This window comes from Falco punctatus, assembly GCF_963210335.1.
Source record: "Falco punctatus genome assembly, chromosome: 10".
Classification (NCBI taxonomy): domain Eukaryota; kingdom Metazoa; phylum Chordata; class Aves; order Falconiformes; family Falconidae; genus Falco; species Falco punctatus.
This window is the reverse complement of record NC_137590.1, coordinates 15,462,194-15,481,700: the sequence shown is the minus strand read 5'-3', so window position 1 is coordinate 15,481,700 and position 19,507 is coordinate 15,462,194. Positions and strand designations below refer to the sequence as shown.

At 40.3% G+C, this 19,507-nt stretch overlaps 1 protein-coding gene and 1 long non-coding RNA gene across 12 annotated transcripts in view; one reads left to right on the top strand and one right to left on the bottom strand.

The window, feature by feature from the left end:
• Nucleotides 1-19,507, bottom strand: part of ZBTB46 (zinc finger and BTB domain containing 46) — a 59,655-nt gene that overhangs the window by 17,267 nt on the left and 22,881 nt on the right. For 8 of the 11 annotated variants that reach the window (XM_080405712.1, XM_080405710.1, XM_080405715.1 and 5 more), the window contains 3 exons: nucleotides 7,617-7,898; nucleotides 1,283-1,455; nucleotides 71-122 (listed from right to left, as the gene is read on the bottom strand). In XM_080405712.1, coding sequence (XP_080261838.1) covers nucleotides 71-122; nucleotides 1,283-1,455; nucleotides 7,617-7,898 — 507 coding nt within the window. Of the gene's footprint in view, nucleotides 1-70; nucleotides 123-1,282; nucleotides 1,456-7,616; nucleotides 7,899-11,959; nucleotides 12,119-12,218; nucleotides 19,215-19,507 lie in introns of those variants that run through there. The other 3 variants (XM_080405709.1, XM_080405708.1, XM_080405717.1) reach the window with 3 other exon arrangements.
• LOC308070948 lies at nucleotides 2,812-6,494 on the top strand. Its single transcript, XR_013930938.1, has 2 exons — nucleotides 2,812-5,474; nucleotides 5,549-6,494. It is a non-coding gene; the product is annotated as an uncharacterized lncRNA (long non-coding RNA).

The following is a 19,507-nucleotide window of genomic DNA, read 5'->3' as shown; positions in this document are numbered from 1 at the left end:
AGGTGTACAAATTAGTGTCTTTGGGTATAAAACATGGATAGTTGAAATTTTTTTTTCTCTCTCTCCTTACCTGAATCAGAATTATCAAACTGCCAAAGTGCTAAAAATCCATCGTAAGTGGCCTGCAAATGAAAAGCACATTTAAGTTAAGGCAAGCATTTACAAGAACACATCTTTGCAGTTAGTGCTCAGGCTCCCATCTTATCATTGCCTTTACTCCTTTAAGGGAGGCTCATCATTTGCTTTGGCAGCCCTGTTTGCCTTCACAAAGCTTTCACTGTCAAAGCAGCTAAGTTAACTGGGCCATATTTTGCAAGATCTGGTGTTTTGAAGACAGCAATCAACATGTCTACTGAGGACCTGGGTAACGACTCAGTTTCCAGGCTCACCAAGCGTCTGTGGCTCCCACTCAGGCCAATGGGAAACACTGGATAGAAAATTTCTAGCAGATACAACAGAGCTGGAAAATTTTCCCTTAGCCCTACACAGCGACCTTTTCTTTCCACCTAGAAAAGCCCATGGAAAACAAACACCTTCTGTGTAGCTCCCTTTATGCAATGCGCTCTGGCATTGCTGATCCAAATTATAAATAAAAGCAGATTTTTATTTTTATTTTTTCATAAACCATTTGCAATATGCCAGTGTGCGGCAGATGGCAACCCTCTATGAGGCAGGGGCATGATGCAGCCTGGGCAGGTCTGCTGGAGACAGGACAAGCAGCGACCAGCCGCTCTGGCCAGCTCGCTTTGCTCTAAGGTGACTGCAAAGGAAAAACTGTGTTTCTACCTATACCTTTAATTAAGGATAAGAAATGCCACAGGAAGCTATGGATCTTACCTGAAACTCCTGCCTCCCGTGACACAGAAAGCCAGCCTGCTTCTGTCCCTGTTCAGACAGTTCCAACAAACCCAAATGCAAAACACCAGAACCGGGCAACGGATAGCTGGGATCTCTGCTACCTTTATACCATATTATGTTCTTGTATGCAATGTTTTGCAAACAAAGCGATTTACAATAAAAAGGACATGTATACCCCAAAATAAAAATCACTTGTTTTTTGAATGCAAGTTCTGTTGAGGTAAGGCAGAAAGGCTAAAATTAGGACAGCACCAGCCCTGACATCAACAGACTTCTAGTTTTAAAATAGTTTTTAAAAAAGAAAAGCGAACAGATCAAAGTATAAGGAATTACAGTCTTTCAAAGTATTCCTAGCCAGGCAGAATTTGATTAAACAGACACCTTTGCATTTAAATGTCTTTGCATTTTCCCCCCATGATCTTACCTGAGTTGAGGAAGGCACCTCTCCTTTTATCATGGTTTCTGGTGACATTTCACCAGAAGAGCAGATCTCAGGGGGGCTCTGAGTGGCAAGGTGTGATGAAGGCAGCGGGGGAGATGGTGCTTCCACTTTGCCATCACATTCGCCCCTTGAACGATTCAAGTTGGTGCCAGGCCCTGGGGAACACAGGAAACGAATCTCACCCACGTGAACTAGCACCAGCTGGTGGTTTTAAAAAAGGCCTTGCAAAGGCAGCGCACCAGCACTCGCAGCTTATCTTCTGTCAGTGGGAGGGAATGCAGCAGGACAGTGATGCCAGGCTTTTTTGTTTTTTTTGTGGGTTTTGTTTTGTTCTGTGTTTGTGTTTTTTTTTTTAAACCAGCCTCCCCACCCAAAATGCCTCGTCTGTGCGCGATGTATGTAGTGGAGTAATATCGCGTGGCAGGTCACTAAGGAGTCTGTCAGGAGAAAGCAGCACAGTCCAGCACAAATATCCAGAGCAATCCCATTTCGGAAAGACACCTCTTGGAGAAGCACCACTTCAAACACATACATTTCAATCTTTAAGTAACATATGCACAAACTTTTTTCTATTGCTAACTTTCTTGAAAATGTATGTTAAAGCTTCAGATCTCATGACCTGACCATGGTGTTTTATTTAATATGGTACTTCCTTGATCTCAAAGTGCTTTACAAAAGATGGAAAAAAGTATTCCTTTCCTTCTACAGACAGCAAGCACAGAAGTTCAAGTATTTGCACAAAACTGTTTGATTATGCCTGACAGTTATTACATTCTACAAATCTACCATAGTTAAAAAGGAAAACATTACTTGTCCAGCTGAAGCAGAATTGTACCCTCTTGCCTATTCTGTAGCAACAGCCAAATGGCAAACAATATTCCAGAAACTGCACTGATAATCAATGACAACTCTAAATACAAATAAAGGCTGTGTTATCAAGATCAGTGTACATTACAAAGTCTTAAACAAACTTTAACAAGCACCTCAACTGAATATTGGAATGACATACCGAGCACGTCATTATTTTTGAAAAGCAAGCAGGCAAAACCAGGAGCAAATATGGCATAAGAGTAAACAAATTCATATTTAAAGCACTTTATGCCCTAAAGGCTTTTTTATTTCTAACACAAAAGAATCTGATTGAAACCTTTATGGATATAAAAACCCACACTCTTTAATGCAGCTACAAATAACAAGTCAAAGTTTATACTACATCCAAATACAATACACTGTGATCTGGGTCACAACAAAGCGTTCGAGTGAAACCACACAAAGGTTTCTAAATGCGAACAATCCCAAACCTAACTTTTTATCAGCTATCAAAGGAAATTCTGCTCTTGTGCCACAAGCTGGATGTTTGATTTACCTTCCTCCACTTTGATCGCCGATTGAAATCTTTCACAACTTCATTAACTCTATTCAAGTGTTGTAACAATACTCGAAGTTTTCATTCTGTTGGTGCTCATCTGTAGCTGTCGCAATTTAAAGGCAAGACAGCAAAACGCTAGAACCCGTAAACAAAAGACAGGAAAAAATAAGGGAAAACGCAAACTCATTAGTGTTTCTTGTTAGAAACTGTTAGCAGGAATCCAGCTCTCCACATCTGCAGCAGAATTGCTGCCTAGACATCCACATGTTCCTTTTTTCCCCTGAACATCCCAAACTGATTCAAGATGCCCTGTTTACATTGAAGCTACAAACTGCAATCACGGATGACTTAAGAGGCATCTCTGGGTTGTGCTTCCTTAAACAAACAGTGTTTTAGTGTAGAGTAGAGATAAGCCAGTGGGGTCTGGCTTGATCAATTCCTTATTAACACCTCTACAGAGTTACACAGGTTCCTAGAGAAACAATGCACTGCTTAGAGCAAATGTTAAGGCTAACGAATGAGCAATGAAGTAGAGCAAGGAGAAACAAACTCAATCCAATGTGAGCCACAAAGATTTACAACACAAAATACAAAGATGATTTTTCAAACAATAATTAATATTTATTTGGTTTCAACAACTTCAAGTAACATGAGAAACCCACATCAATGACCCATACTTTGTACACGAGAACACAAACAGCACCCAAATTTACATTTTGTCCCATTCTGACTAGTTCTGTGAGAAACCTTTTTCCCTCCTAAATTTGTATTGAAATGAATTTTAATGAAAGTATTTTAACTTCTAAACCAGAAATCAAAAGCACTTCAATCAGCTTTGCATATAGAAGATGATGCACTGGTTTAGCAGTATTTACATGAATGCAGTATTTATACGAATATAGCATAGTATGGAAAAAAGAAAGGCAAAGGTTATGATATCTCATTTAAAATTGCATCTATTCTCCCCTAAATCTTCGTTTAACACAGAAAAATTCCACACCAAACTGAATACCTTTAACTCCCTCCTGGGAAAGTCGACCACGGTGTAAAATGTATTCCTTTAGCATCCAGTGCAAGTATAAATTATTGGCTCCAATGAACCACCAACTAAAAATAACGTATTAGCTGGTTTGCCCAGAAGAAAAGGGCTCTGTCTACCATGTAATCACTTGGACAGCAAGCTTCATAGGAATTGCTTCTATAAACAGTTTCAGTTGCAACAGGGTAAACAGGAAAAGCCAAACTTAGACATACAAAAAAGTATGCAATGTACTATTCTTCCACATTTTCAGAGTTACCCTTTAAGGGAGCTGGTCACCCCAAAATCTAAAAGTTTTCTGCATTTTTTATTTTTATTTTTTTTTTACAAGAAAACAGGGCTGTAAACTAACCAACTCATTTTCTAATGAATATTAAAATTCTCATTCTCTTGATTATTCTTGGCAAAACCAGCTAAAAACATTCAACTTAAGCCTTTGAGGCTTTTGTAGATGTGCTGTAACTGTACGGAACAATGCTACCAAAGTTCAGTATTACAAACGAAATAAGAAACACATTATCAAACCAAGGAGCTCAGCAGAACAGCACTGCTGAAGTGGGAAGTCAGAGAAGAATAACCTGCTTTTACAGGCAAACCACGAAAACATGTAAAGACAAGAAAAACTGAACCTCTTATAATGTCTTATCTGAAATACAGCCCCAACAACAAACTGCAGGTTCTGTAACTAGTGGTTCCCAAGACTACCTCTGTGTTACCCGTAAGTCGCAAGTACTTATTTCCCCCCCCCCCTGCAAAAGCCCCATGTTCTTTAGGTTTCTGACAACCACACGAACAATGTCGATCTTGCTTATGTACCACGAACATCAAATTCTCAAAGCTCCTCAGCTGTAGGTTATCTGGCAACTGTATTACCCAAACAGCAAGGTATTTAAATATCCCCTTCTAGTTTTAAATCAGTTTGAACCGGTTAACTTTAGAAATGCTGTACTTATGTTTGACTACATCATAGTGATACAACACCCCACACACATCCTGGGCATCATTTTTCCATCAGCAGAATGTCAACTGATTTCAAACCTCATACAATCATTACAATATACAATGAATTACAAAAAAAGAACACAAGGTAAAATTAAAACCTTGGGGCATCCTCTATTGACTTTTACAACAGTATGAACTATGCGGAAGAAAAAACAAAAACTTGTAATATGCGCAGTAATTTGGAGATTAATATCCCCTTTAGAAATGGCTCATCAGAATGTTAAACATGTATGATACACTCTTCGGATCTGCCCGCCTCCATCAAGTCTCTACCTCCACAAAAGAAAAGCGAATGCGAACACTGCTCCTTGAGTCAGTTACTTACTGTAGTGCTCTATAAGAGAATACGAAGGCAATCCAGCGATAGCAGTTAAGATTAAAAGCACACTTCACATTTTTTTAACTCGAGGGGAATCGATCACTTAAAATTCTTGAAATTAGTGCGCTTCCTTTTCATCAGACAGATGGTTTAAAATAAAAAAAAAAGAAATCTTTTTCACTGTACTCCTGCCTACTCCCCTCTTTTTTTTTTTTTTTTTAAATATAACCCGGGCCTTTAAAATGACTCAACATCCTCAAATTGTGTTTGAAGAAAAATGTGAAAAACACCTACAAAGCTAGCACCAACCTAGACCGTGCTTTTAGATCTCCCCAATTCTTACCACTTGCTTTACTGTCACTTTATACACTGAAAATTCTCATTAAACTTGATGTCCTATTGTATTCAGTAATGACCACTTAAAAGCAAGAGAGTCTTATATTCAGTAATGACCACTTAAAAGCAAGAGAGTCTTATATTCAGTAATGACCACTTAAAAGCAAGAGAGTCTTATATCAGAACATCTTTTTAAAGTGATTAAAGTAAATCGGTATCTGTGAATCTGAATAAGATGAGAGAAAAATAGGTCCCTTAACTCCTTGCTTCTGTAAAAACCCACTTACCAGGCCACAGCCACATCCACCTGCTGATGTAGGAGCGACAGACTAATCCAGCAGTCGTCCTTCTGTCTTACGCAATTCACTTTGCTTCCATAAAGGTAAGATTATTGAGGCTTAGCTGAATGAAATTCAAGCAACAGTGAGAGCTGGAAAGCAGGGACCTCAAATACAGGCTGGAAGGACCTCCTGAGTCATGGCACCCCACAATGTGCTATCATTCACCCCCTTTTCTAAATTACCAAGCTTTATTTTAAACCCAGTTGGTCTTCTGCCTACACCATGCCTGTTACTGAACTCCGCTTCTCAGCTGGTTAGGCAATCTCTAATTTCTAGCCCCAAATTTATGACTGCCTTATACTCATTTGTCTTTACGCCAAGTGGTGCTGCAGCTTTTAAGTAAAATGTAAAATCCTCCGACCAAGAGAAGGAGGACTGATAGAGGGCTGCCCTGTCGTTATTCCAGTTTATCATGACAGAAGATGAAACCGCTGATTTCACCTGTCACGAGTCACAGATCTGAACACGCAGTGCATAAATCACCCTTGCAGCTGCGCATCAGTCTATGCTCCCACCCGTTCCGGTGCCAGCTGAGGGCACTCTTCTCACTGCATGCGAGCCCAGCAACTAAACTGCTGCACAGGATCTTTGTTATTTCATTGCAACAAAGGGATTTTCAACCCAGGAGCCTGGTTTGAACCGTCTAAATCTGACTTAATTGGAGATCGTTCAGTAAGTGAACTACTGCGGAAGAAACAAGAACTTTGCATCAGCAATTCCACCTAAAGATTTAAGCTGCAGAATAAGGTACAAAAAAATGTATTGTTTCTCTCTGAACTTAGATATTTTTTTTAAAAAAATAATTCCACTGTTCAGACACGAGTAGCAAAATAAGATACTAAGACAGACATTACATTGTGCAGCTACTCCCCTTTATCACACAACTCAAGTGACCAGTTGGCCACTCGCACGGTGCTTTAGGCAATCTGGTCTAGTGGAAGGTCCCTGCCCGTGGCAGGGGGGCTGGAACTAGGTCATCTTTAAGGTCCTTTCCAACCCAAGCCATTCTATGACATATTCTATGAATCTACCACCATTAAACATTATGTACCTTCTGCCATAGGAAAGTAAAAATAAAATAAAATAATAAATACCTTAAGTAGACTTTTCATTCTATTTAATCAGTCAATTTTCTCAGTAATAGATAAAAATAAACCTTTTCTGATGGAAACAAACAGTAGTACTCAGACAGCCACCGCTTGCTCTATTTTACATCACAAATTATATCACCATCTTCTGAGAGTACTATTAAAATACACCATTAATCATTTTTCTTTCTTTATGCACTAGCGAATCAATGTGTTCTATGATTGCAATGAAGGAAATACAAGAGTATGTTGAAAAGTAAACTGGCCACACAGAATGGTACACAACAGCTGTCTCCAACAAATCACCAGTAGAATAACATTTGTTTCCATGTGCAAGTATAACAAAGCAATCAATAGCTGCTCATTACTTGGACATAGGTCTAAAAGTAAACAGCAAGAAGATCATGCAATCTACAGAACTCACAATTGTTTCTACAGACATAGAAGCAACACTCAAGACTTCCAACATTAGTCAGTTTTGGATTCAAAACCTTTGGTGCTACTTCTTTTACCATAAGGACTTAAATACTTTGGATTTCATTTGTAAGTACCATTTTGCAAACAAATAAAACAGGAATTTGAAGCCAAGCGCTACATACATATGCACTAAACACTTTCTTCCATGCCTTCAGCAGTTAACATTAAAGTTGGATCAATACCAGACACAGGTTTCCAAGTTTTAAGGGAGGTGGGACTAAAAAGGATTTAAAACTGATATAAACGTATCAGTAGTAATAAACAAGACAGTGACTTGTATTTTCTTCTCACTAAAGATTTCACTTAAAGTATCAGTAAACAAAAAATATAAAAACACAAACTTACGAGAGAGGGAATGCGTGCCTTTGGGTAAGTACTCAAACAGCAGAGAACTATCCTCTCCCAGCATGTCGGCTTTCAGAGACAGCAAACTGTTCTTACTCATGAGAGCCGCACGCAGGTTGGCAACGGTGGCAGCCTGGAGCGCATCCTCCTTCTCGGGAGTCAAGGGCTGAGAGATGTAGCTGGCCTCCCCGCCGACGAGGGCTTCGTCGACGTTTGGGTAGGGGTCTGACCGCTCTACTCTGCTGTCGGAGCTGCTGGGCTCTGTTACTGCCACCTCAGCACCTGTGTGACAGAAGATGCTGTTAGAGGTGCAAACAAATCCCCTGAGATGTGGCACACCAACCACACAAGTCTGCCTAATCATGGATCCAAATAACAGAACCAGGAACTTATCACCACCTCGTTTGGCCTTATTCTCACTTTTCACGTGAGAGTGTTGCTTCTTGCCCCTTCTTTTCCCGAAGTCCCAAGATGAACTTGGCTGTTCAGAGGCTCAACAGAAAGCATACCCACCCCACGGCTGGGGCTTTCTGTTCTCCCAGCCTGTGCCCATCTGCACCCTTTGCTTCTGCCCCATCTTTTTTTAAGATCTACCTGGTCTTAACTTCAGCACCACACACCACAATGGCAGGGCAGAGGGAGAGAGATGTGTGCAACCTCCCCTACAACTAGTAACTGGATAAAACATTGTTTCTTTACTTTAAACTAAGATTTCAGGATAGTCTGCTAGTACTGAAGTTACACTCCAATGTTTAAGTTCTGTTTTTTTCCATAATTATACACTAGCAGTACAAAGTTTTATTCTTTCATTTCTTCCCCATAATAAAAGTTTTCAAAGATCCAGTAATAAACAGCCTGTAACAGTGGACTGATAATTAGTATGAATCCCTCGGGGTCACTTACCTGAAAAATACACAGTAATGGGTGGTTCCCAGCATGTATCACAGGGTAGGTTTTATACAGCAGTGATACAGTTAAAATACAAAGACACAGATCAGCCACTTTACAACAGGTAGCTACAAAGCAGCTATATAAAAATGTAACAAACTACTAACAAAAACTCAGTGAACTCAAAATTTAAAAGTTACCATAACGTTAATGTCTCCCTGTCAAAACACTTTTTATTTTTGTATTTTTGGGGAGGCCTAGTTAAAGATTCCCTTGTTTGAACTTTGACTCTTACAGTTTTAAATAACATATGTAGTTCTATGTAACGGAAAGTGACTCTCATGCTCCTCTCTATTCTTCACACAAAACAAAAGTTATTTACAAAAAGGGTTGTTGCCCTATTTATAAAGTGTGTAAAATCAACTGCAATTACCTACTCCAGAATCCACAGCAACACAGCTGACATGCTCAAAACCCAACTGAGTACCTGGTAAACAGGGCTAAAGCTTCCCAGCAAACAGATGCCTTTGTAGCATTTTTACTATCAAGACACTGTGGGGAAAAAAATCCAAATCCAAAGAAAAGGCATAGATAATGAGTGATCAGATGGAAGAGGAAGCTGTTTTGCAGATCCTGAACATTTTATTGCCTCCTAGTTCAAAATACGTTTAAGTCTACTTAATGCAACTATTACAGTTCAAAACAGTGGTATGACGGGTACAAAACTAACACTCTGCTGCTTGCACAAATTCATCTTGCACTTCTCAGGGCAAGGAATCCAGGTGTTGATCAGATACACCACAGTGATAAACTTATTCCCGTACAGAAGGTTTCTCAGCAGGAGAGCTGACGAGAAGGGAAGAGGAAGAGTGTGGTACCCCAGCACTCTGTTGTAGCATTCAACAGCTTCAAACCAGGGCAAGATATCAATCTGCATAGCCTTATTAAAAATGTTAATGAGGACACTGGTACAGCGCCTATCTCCTGTAACCTGGAAAACTGCTAAAGGAAAATGATCGTTATTTTTATCTCCATTTTACAGGTGGTAACCGCCAGAGAAAGACGCGGTGACTTGCTCAAGGTGTCCAGCCCACGGAGCCAGGCAGTCAGTGAACTCCCCAGTCCCAGTGCAGGGCACAACAGGTTCCTCAACATGTTCAGATTCACTTTACTGAGCTCTGCTGTACTGCCAGTACCTCTTATTGTTAAGTTTTTCCACTTCCTTCAAAAAACAAAAAGACTCCAAGCAAACAATAATGAAAAAACAATCACTAGCAGGGTACTCCTACGCCCTGGAGACGTAAGGAATACCCAAGGCTGGGGGCTATAAACACAGCAGCAGTAACCATGTGAACTCTCAGAAATGCTCTCCCTTTTAAAGAGATTTTCCCTCCTCCGTGTTTTGCTTGTATAACCTTATATTAGCAGTTTTATTAAATCTTAGTGAAGCAGAAAGATTCAGTCGCTTCAGATTTTTATGTATTTTGTCATTCCTCTGTTACTGAGTGAGCAACTAACAGGTAATGTAATTTTTCTAGATAGCAAATGACATTTGTTTTTAAAACTAACATTTCTGCATAAAAGGAAATTACAGGACTTTAAAAACCAGCAGCTGTTACAAAAGGTGGCAAAGTAAGTAAATTCTAGCCCATTACACCGGTAATGTTAACAGACGGCTTTATCAAATCAAAGCCATGCTAACACTGCTATTTCTCTGCTCCTCACCACCTACAAGTCAAATCACCGCAAATAACCTGGGCCAGAAAGGGTGTTTGTCAACAAAACGGTGTTGCCAAATAACCACACAGGCAGTAAATCACCTTGCGTTTTGCCCTGTCCTTTTTCATAGCCAATTACAGATGCTGATTGACAGTTGCCAAAATCTGTTGCTGCCTGCTGCACATAAACACTAATTGCTAAAACACACAGAGATTAATTGTAACCACAACAAGACATTAAATGTTCCTCAAAAGCCAAGATTAGAGACAGACATTGAAATAGAGGCTTTAGAGCTTCCAGTATTTATAGCTGATGTAACCTAATCAAATACACATTAAGGCAAAATAAATATCCACTTAGTCACATAAGCACTAAAATACTCTCAGTGCACCAAAACCCAAAAATGCATGAAGTCCCTCTTCACATTGCCTCCAAAACCACTTCTCTCTTTTCTCCAGAATACAGCTTCTTTTAACGAGATTCAGCCAAAGAATTACATGAATCAAAAGTATCTGTCACTTCCCAGTAATCTAAACTGTTTACTACAGCGCTTCAACAGTACGTAAACCAAGCTTTAGTAAATGAGCTTCTATTCTGCAATTATTCAAGGCGACGGATCACGTGGCAGCCCAAGAGCTCTATCCAACTCCCCCACATCTCATTTTTCACACCGCTGAGACAGTCCCCGAGACTGCACAGCTTCCAGGCACCGCGCGCAGGAAATCCCGGTCGGGGCAGCAAGTTAAACATGGGATTAATGCTGCTCTAAAAAACTGAGCTCATTAGTCTCTTTAGCAAATAATTATTTTGCAGTTATTCTATTACACCAGCCTAGTTTCCAAAACACAAAAGCTTTAGAAAAGCTTTATTAGTTTGTTGACTTGGATGAATACTTTTTATTATTAGCTTTTATTTTCAAATAAAACACAGGGCCCATTTTTACAACTTTGGCAACAGTATTTCCATGCATCTCTGAAAGCAACATTTAACTGGTAAAGTTCTTATCTAAAGGGAATACAGGAAGCCCGATTATGAGCACCTTCTCACAGAGACCACACAGCCCAGCTGAGCATGGCACAACAAAATGCACTTCACGCGTATGAGAAAACCAAGCTGTACTAGTCAAAAAAATCAAGTAGCACTGTAGACATCTGCCAGACCCTCAGCAAGGGCTACAGCAGAGAGAAAGGTGATGCAACCTACTAAAAGTATCCAAATTAAATGTTAGTGTGATAAATTGTTTTCCAAGATCTACGAGAAAACTGGCAGTAAAGAGCATTAAATGTAGCCAAACAACTGAAAAAAACCCACACATGCCATCTCAGAAAGACCCTAGAAAATCCCCTCCATTTTAAAGAATCCATCTGAGTACCTTAATTACTTTAATACAGTTTTTTCCTTGTATTTCTTCTCCCTGCTACAGTCATTTTTCCTCATTACAGCTTAAACTCGGCTGTTACCAAACTACCTTCTCAGTATTTGCTTCTCTCACACTACTTATTTCTTGTTTGTATTGTGTTTTTACCTTCTCTGTAAACCCCCAGTGGTCTTTTCTGTTGTTTTCCAGACTCCCAATGCTATTATTCCCTTTTATAATTTGGAGTTTCTTTAATAATTTTTTCATCTTTCAACTTTTATTCCTGCTCTCTCACATACAGAGTTGGTAGAAACGTGTAGCCGGAGGACTTAACCCGTAAGAAGAGAGAAAGGCATGAATAAAAGCGATACACGAGTACCTCTGCTGCTGAAAGCATTCAAAGCAGAAACAAGGTCTTCCCCAAAAACTGAAGGCAACATTTTGCCAGGTCGCTATTCCTCAGTATTGCTCTTTTCATTACAGTCTCAGGGTAAGAGGAGATCCAAGAAATCTGTCATCTTCTCTTCAAAGTCTCTTTCTGTTTGGCAGAAATACAAAGCAGTAATGTTTCTCCCTTGGTCTTCTGAGTTTCCAGGATGATGAGGTCACACGACACGCACCACCAAGCGACTGCCTACCTCATCAAAGTGCCCCAGCCGCCAGCGAGGTGGGGCAAGTCAGCCAGCAAACACAGCGGTCCTTGAAGGGCGTGCAACAGTACTCAGCTCATCATTCACAGCCAAAGCTTTAAGCCAGTTTCTGCAAGTTTTCTCCGTCACCCCTGGCAAATTTCAGGAAGCTTTTAGGAGCCCTTCCAACCTATCCTCAACCCCCCTTAAAATTTAACACTTTTTTTTTTTTTTTTTTTTTTTTTTTTTTTTTACACGCAGCATGAGCCATTCCTCCAAGCACACCTTTCCGAACAGGAGGTTATGAGTGCTCAGCATCTGGAGTAAATTCTTTACAAGTCCCCACAACCTCCAAAGACGACAGCAATTCAAGGCACCTCCTATCATGGAAAGCATCCTTACCCTTTCCACACAGCTCACTCAATCGCACAGCTGCGGCACCTGTTTTAGCAGATTTTAAGCCTTTAGGTGCTTCAGCAGAATGAACACCATCGTCCTGCCAGTTTCACCAGCATACTATCAACCCATCATCACTAACACTCTCAACTAAACCCAGACAAAGCCTCTGGCTGCCTGCATTTTGTGGACACTTGCCAAAGCTAGGGGTGACAGCAAGATCCCAACTATCTGGAACTAATAAAAGAAACACTCAATAATCTTATATCCTACTCTTATTTATAAAGCGCACTTGACAGTCATAAAGAATAGGACCCCCAGTTAAGTGCATCAAATACTTTCCCTCCTACAGGCAAATGTGAAGCTGGCATGGGGCTGGCAAATCATACTGCTCATTTTCTTTTTAACACATTTAAGAACAAAGCAAAGTTTGTAAGTGCAGAGAATACTCTGTCTTTACATAAATGAGGGTGGAAAAGTGAACAAAAGGAAAGACAAACTTTCAGGTGCACCCATTCTGCTGTCAGAAAGACAAGGATCAAGGGGAGTACAGTTTGAAAACAACACCAACTGGAGTTGTATCTTAAGCAGTGTCACCAACAGACAGTGAGCCAGAAGCCATCCTGACTTGTGACAGTGTTAATGTTGTATTACCTGGAACCATTTTTAAAAATAAATTCAAAGGGACTTCAGGACTACTTTTAGAGTTAGATCCTGTTTCTCAGGGGCTTGTACAGCCAAGGTCTGAGTATCTGCAGGGACAGAGATACCACAGCTTCTCCCAGCCCTTCCTCCATCATCTGACCACTCTGTAAAGAATTTCCTCCTTTTACCCCATGAGAATTTCCCTTCCTGTAACTTGTGTCCATTACCTCTCACCCTTTCTCCATACACATCTGGTACGGGTCTGGCTCTGGACACTCCATCCACTCTCCTTCTCTCCTCCCAGGTTAAACTAAGCTGCCTCAGCCTCTCCTTGTACACAACACCCTGATGGCCTCAGCTGGGCTTGCTCAAACTTGTCAAAGTCCTTCTTGGCCTAGAGGTCCCCAAACAGGATCTCGTACCCCCAGTGTGGTCTCACTTCCCTTGACATGCTACGTACGCTCCTTGTAAGGCACGCAGCCAGCCTTTGCAGCTGCGAGGGCACGCAGACCCTTCCTTCTTCAGCTCATTACTCCCCCGAACACATTTTCTGCAAAGCTGCTTTCTTGCTCCCTGGCTGCCAACCCACACTGGTGCACGGGGCTGTTCTGTCCCACACGCTGGACTTCATACTCGTCTTTGTTGAATCCATGCTGTGTCTGGCACTGCTGCCTTCCAGCAAATCATTCCTCCCAGTCTGGTGTGTTCCAAACAACGTGCTGAGGGTTCGCTCCATCCCACCACCCAAGTTGTTAACGAACAAAAGTACAGAGCACTGGCCCTGGAAGCTACCTGCGATGGATGCAGGCATCGTGCTTTCTGGAGTAGTTGTTTAGAATCTCCTGCACACAGCTGGGTAATTTTTAGTGCAGTGGCAAACACAATTTTTTGTTTGTTTATAACATGACAGGCAGAAAGGGCAGAGGGGGGGGTGAGGAAAGAGGTCCCAACATCAGCAGCTTCTCCCACCCCAAATATCCATTCCTGCATCCTCCCCTGCTACTCCCTCAGTTGTACCAACACTACCGTGTATAGTTGCGAGGTGAACCTGAGACAGGAACTAATACATTAAAAATAAACTGGTTTATTAAAAAAAGTTATTTTTAAACCCAGATCAGTTCCCCAATCCGGTTCACTACATGGTTGCACAGACATTTTCACCGGAACAACTGCAGGAGAGCGTGGGGGTACAATTAAGTACCAAGGGAAAGTGGGAGCCACTTAAACTCAGCTTTTCTTTCAAGGACACAGCCAAATTATGACCCGAGCCAAACTCTCCTGGAAAAAACTTAGGTGAAATCAAAGACAGTTTTCTGAGATTCATCTATCTATTTGTGTCAAATATCTATACAGATCTGTCTGACAGTATATTTAATCTAAAATTCCAGGGATGATGCTTCTTCTATAAGTTTAGGAAGATTTGGCTTGATCTCCTTTGGTGCAAAAGACATAATTAATTTTTAAACTCACAGGGAGAAAAAAAAGCTTTCATTTCCTAGTGGCTTAAAAAAAAAAGAAGTGTCTGGGCTGGTAGAAAAATGACAATTTTCTACGAACTGCTAAAAATACCTTTGAAGCTTGTATTTCAGATACCCCCTGCTTTCTAACAGAAATCCTTCGCAAGTGTTTTACAACTTGCTATTTGTTAAGCAAAACCCAGCATTCTCACATACTGTAATATTTACATAGAGAAGTGATGCCATAAACTATATTGGTTTTGATTAGCACTATTTTACAAACATAATAGCATACATATGGATATAATAAATGTGCGCAGCATTCAAAGTAAGCTCCAATTTCATAACTTGGGAAACTATAAGGCAAACATAGCTATTTAACCACAACATATATGATCATTAAAAACTGCCTTTATGTTAAAGACTTTAAGATATCTTAATTGAATCCTTATGGAACCAAAACCATGGTCTCCTTCAGGCTGCACTTTCCCCTCTTCCCCTCCTCCTCCAGATCTGAGCGCTACTACAGCTTCTCAGCTGTGCCTCAAAGTAGGGTGACCTGGGACACTGTCCTGCACTGTCGGGTTTTGAGCTGCTGAGAAACACCATCCTGCATAAAACTGTAATAAATGCTGTTACTGTTTCTGGAGTGCTTGGGGGAGTCCGTGCCAACTGAAAGGCAGCATTCACCATACAGGCTTGAATATGATTTTCACCATATGTGATGTTCACCATATATGTTTTACCAACAGCAACACCCTCCTCAATACCTCTAGAATAGTCTTGCTAAAGTAAGACTTGCTTGTTCTACACAAATATGACCTGGTTTTATATTGATAGTTCTGCAGTGGTATTCTAAAAGCACAAGTATATCTCCATCCCTCTATTTTTTTCAAAACAGTAATCAGTGTCCAAATATCAACTGGAAAATTCCCTCCACTCCTCCAGGTATCTGGGGGGAAAAAAATAAGACCAATTTCTATCTCTTTCTTGTAACATTTTTTTTTTCTAACATTCAACCAAATTCTGCAGAGACTTTTCCATGGTCTGTGTCAGCTAAAGGAGCTCCTGGCCCCAAACCCTACTGCGCACTGCTACCTGTTAGTGACCTCAGCTCAATGGTTTGTAGGGCTACAGTGTAAACCTGGTCAACGAACTGATCTTCCCCAAAACAAGATACAACAAAACACCTAAATCCAAAGGAAAAAAAATAGTTAAAATGAGTAAGTTAATTGTTTTAAAAAAAAACAGAATAATAAAAGTCATCCCTGCAGGAGCAGGAATGACCAGACAGTGCAGAAATACCTTAAGCCACACTCCTGTTTCCCCAAAATAAGCATGGAATTGTACAGTAACTTCAAAGAGACTATCACTTTAAAAATACTAAGGTTGACTGTAAGCTTAACCTCTTTTTCTAAGTCTCATAACTCAAGCAGTAAAAGGACTGATACTATTCTCTGCTGCTCCTCAGTGTAGAGACAGTCTCTCGCTGCACATCTGCACATGAATAGACACAAACATGAAGGGATAGAAATATAACATTCAGGTATCACATTAAATATGAACACTAGTACTCATGATATGACAGGATGCCGAGTTACAACTTTTGAAAACCCTCAGAACAAATATTTACCTTTTGAAACAAGTGCCTGTAAGAAATGTAAACAAAAAACCCAAACAATCTAAGACCAATGCAGCAAAGTCACTTTTTGGTTTTGATTCCTAGACACTGCATCTAAAGCATTAATTCCTACTATGTTTTAATGCAAAAGCAGCACTTCAAATGGGAAAGCTGGAAAGTGAAAGTCCTGACCAGCGATGATTGCAAAGCAGGATTAGGAATTTTTTATGTTAAAATTCTTAAAAGCCTTATTGATTTCTCACTTGTAATTTCAGTAAAGAAACAAAAAAAGGTAAAAAAACCCAACCAACCAACTATTTGAAAGGTTGAGATCTCTGTAAAGATGAGCCTAGTGTAACCTTGGCACACAGAACCAGTAAAATAGTGAGAAGGGCACTCAAGAGAGGGGAAGTGCCTCTGATCTCTGGAGTTAAAGCAGATTAACAGAATCAAGGCTGCTACCATAGGGAGGAGGAAGAGCAGAAGGAGGAGGAGGGGGGCAGCTTTGGAGCCTGGGGAAAATGGAATGCAGGGTGGGGAAAGGAAACACTTTGAGCTAAAGCTGGTTTAGGGTGGAACCATTTTAAAGCCAGGGTGTAGCCAGGGAGTAAGTGTCTGGGTTTAAAGCAATGATTTTCACTTCCAAACTTGAAAATAACCTGACCTAACCCTTTAATAACAGAAACTCGAAAGAGTTATTCCTGCAAAGACTGCATCCTAATAATTTTGTTAGCCCATAAACTGTGGTGATACAGAGAACATGAATTATTCACTGAGCACTCTGCAAAGTTTCTGCAAAATTCAGCAGATGGACACAGAGGTCAAGGAGGGTTGGTTTTTTGGTTTTGGTTTAGGGTTTTTTTGTTTGTTTGTTTGTTTTTTCCATTGGTGTTGCATTTTGCTGCAACTAGCAGCCGCCTCCTCACAGTACACCGAATACTTCATGCACATGAAGAGAGTACCAAAGAGTCTAGAAACCTGGGCAGCTCCATAAGCCAGAGGAATGCAGAACATGGGCTAAGCCGATTTTGGCGCTAAGAAAGAATTCTGGGGGTGGCATTAGAGCACAAATCTGTAACCCCTCCAGGTCTGGCTGTGAAAGAAAGGCTGGCATTGCTGATTACCACTGCTTAAGGAATCAAAATATCTCCCCAACAAAAACATCATTAAACCCCCCCTCAATCGTAGCGAAGAAAATTTTAGTACCTTGCAGCATAACTACAACTTTGTGAAAATTAAGTGGAAAAAAAGCAGTAATTAACTTAATTTTCCAAGTGGCAGGTTATTGTAATTTACTATTACCTACCCTCAAAAATACTCCAACGTAAGTTGAACTCCCATAAGCTGAACATTTTGATCCAAAACATCTATCCTCCATAAAAAGTGATCTTTCCAAATCTGAGCATAAAAGAATGATCTAAATAATGAACTAACAGTAGGAAAGCTATTAAAATTTGAGCCCATGTTGGTTTTGGACATCAGATACTAATCTGAGGATTGAAGTTTTAACCAACTTAGTTTTAATTCATGGCCGTTAACAAATTCTTAAACACCTGCCTTAAGTTTTTATATTGCAACCAGAACTCAAACCATGGCAGATGGATTGGAAGCTCCATCTCTTCAAAGCAAAATCCATTTAAAGGAAGAGCAAACAACTGTATTCTGTCCCAGTGATTTTTTTTGGCTGCCACACTAGGCAGATCATTTCAACACTGCATGCTCTCAATCTACCTGCTAAGACTACCCTTAGCATCTCCTTCAATACATTCATTTTCATCCCACAAAAATCTATGATTTACTTATATATCTTTATTTTATGTAAGATGAATAGTTATATCAAGTATGGGATACCATGTCTCAAAAAAATATATGCTTTTCATATGCTTTTTGAGGAGCAGGGAAAGAAATTTGGGATAGGCCAGATAGATGGATCAACGTGCCACTAATGGGAGAGAGGCAAGGCAGAATAGCATGTGGGAGCACTGTTACGTGCATTTCAAGCTGGAGCAAAAGAGTTTTAACATCGGGCTGCAGAAGTTAAAAAGAGTGAAGAATGACTAGACAGGACAGAGCCTCAGTAAGGTTTATCCATGTCTAATGGGAACAGCTGGGTACAAAAGCCTAAAAACATGTGTGTTTTTCTTCTCTGTGCCTTAACATGCAACAGGTATTCCTGGCACAGACACGTCTGCTTTAACCTTCCTACCTCACCTCTTCAGTCTGTCTCAGATAGCACCTTTCCTACACCAAATTTAGCGTCTTTGTTCTCAGAACTTGTTCTCAGTTCCCTTTTTCTATTATCCCTCTTTCTGCTCCTTGTTCTCTTCTCTCTTGTACTCCGTCACCTCTCCTTCCCTTTCTCCATTTCCATTCCATGTTGGCATAATCCTTCACAGCAAACAGCTTGTCATCAATGGCAAAGCCTCATTCTTTCCAAGCTTGTTCACACAGCATTTTTATTTCTTCAATATTAACCCTCAGTACTAGCCTGAAGACCTTCTTTTTTTCTTCTCTTTTAAACACTAGCTCTTCAGGACAGGTAAATTGATTATTTATAAAGCGTCATGTAAAGCCAGAACTATGACACAGGTTTTGCAGAACAAAAATCTTAGAGTTCCTTAAACACCTGATTTCTGAATACAAGCACCACATTCATTCTTCCCCCTCTTCTTGTTATGCAAGACCTCTATTCCACTGCTTGGACTAACATGCTTGCCAAATATCACAACAGAAAAAAAAGAAATTTACAGGTTTTTTTTTCTTTAATAATAATACAAGGGAAGATTTGAAGATTTGCATTGGAAATGTGAAAGAGTTACAGGAAGCTCAGTAGATTGCTGAGAAAAAGACTTTTTTAGCAAGAATAAAATCATTCCATAATAAGACAATCCACATAGTCACCTACTTGCACTCAGACAGGCCCAGAGACCTCACCTGCACAAAATAATACTCGAGAGTTCATCTAAACCGAGCTCTTTCTTGCCTCCCTCTGAAGCCTTCTGAAATGTAAGCTCACTGTATGATCCAACTGTTAAGCATCTGTGCTTGCCAACAACTCCTGTAATCATAATTTACTCTCTAGAAACCAAGACAGAAAAAGGGATAGGAAACTGCTTATGACACCAGCTGTCTCCAGTCTTCACCAAGAGCCAGTAGCACAACTCCCTGCAGCAGGCACC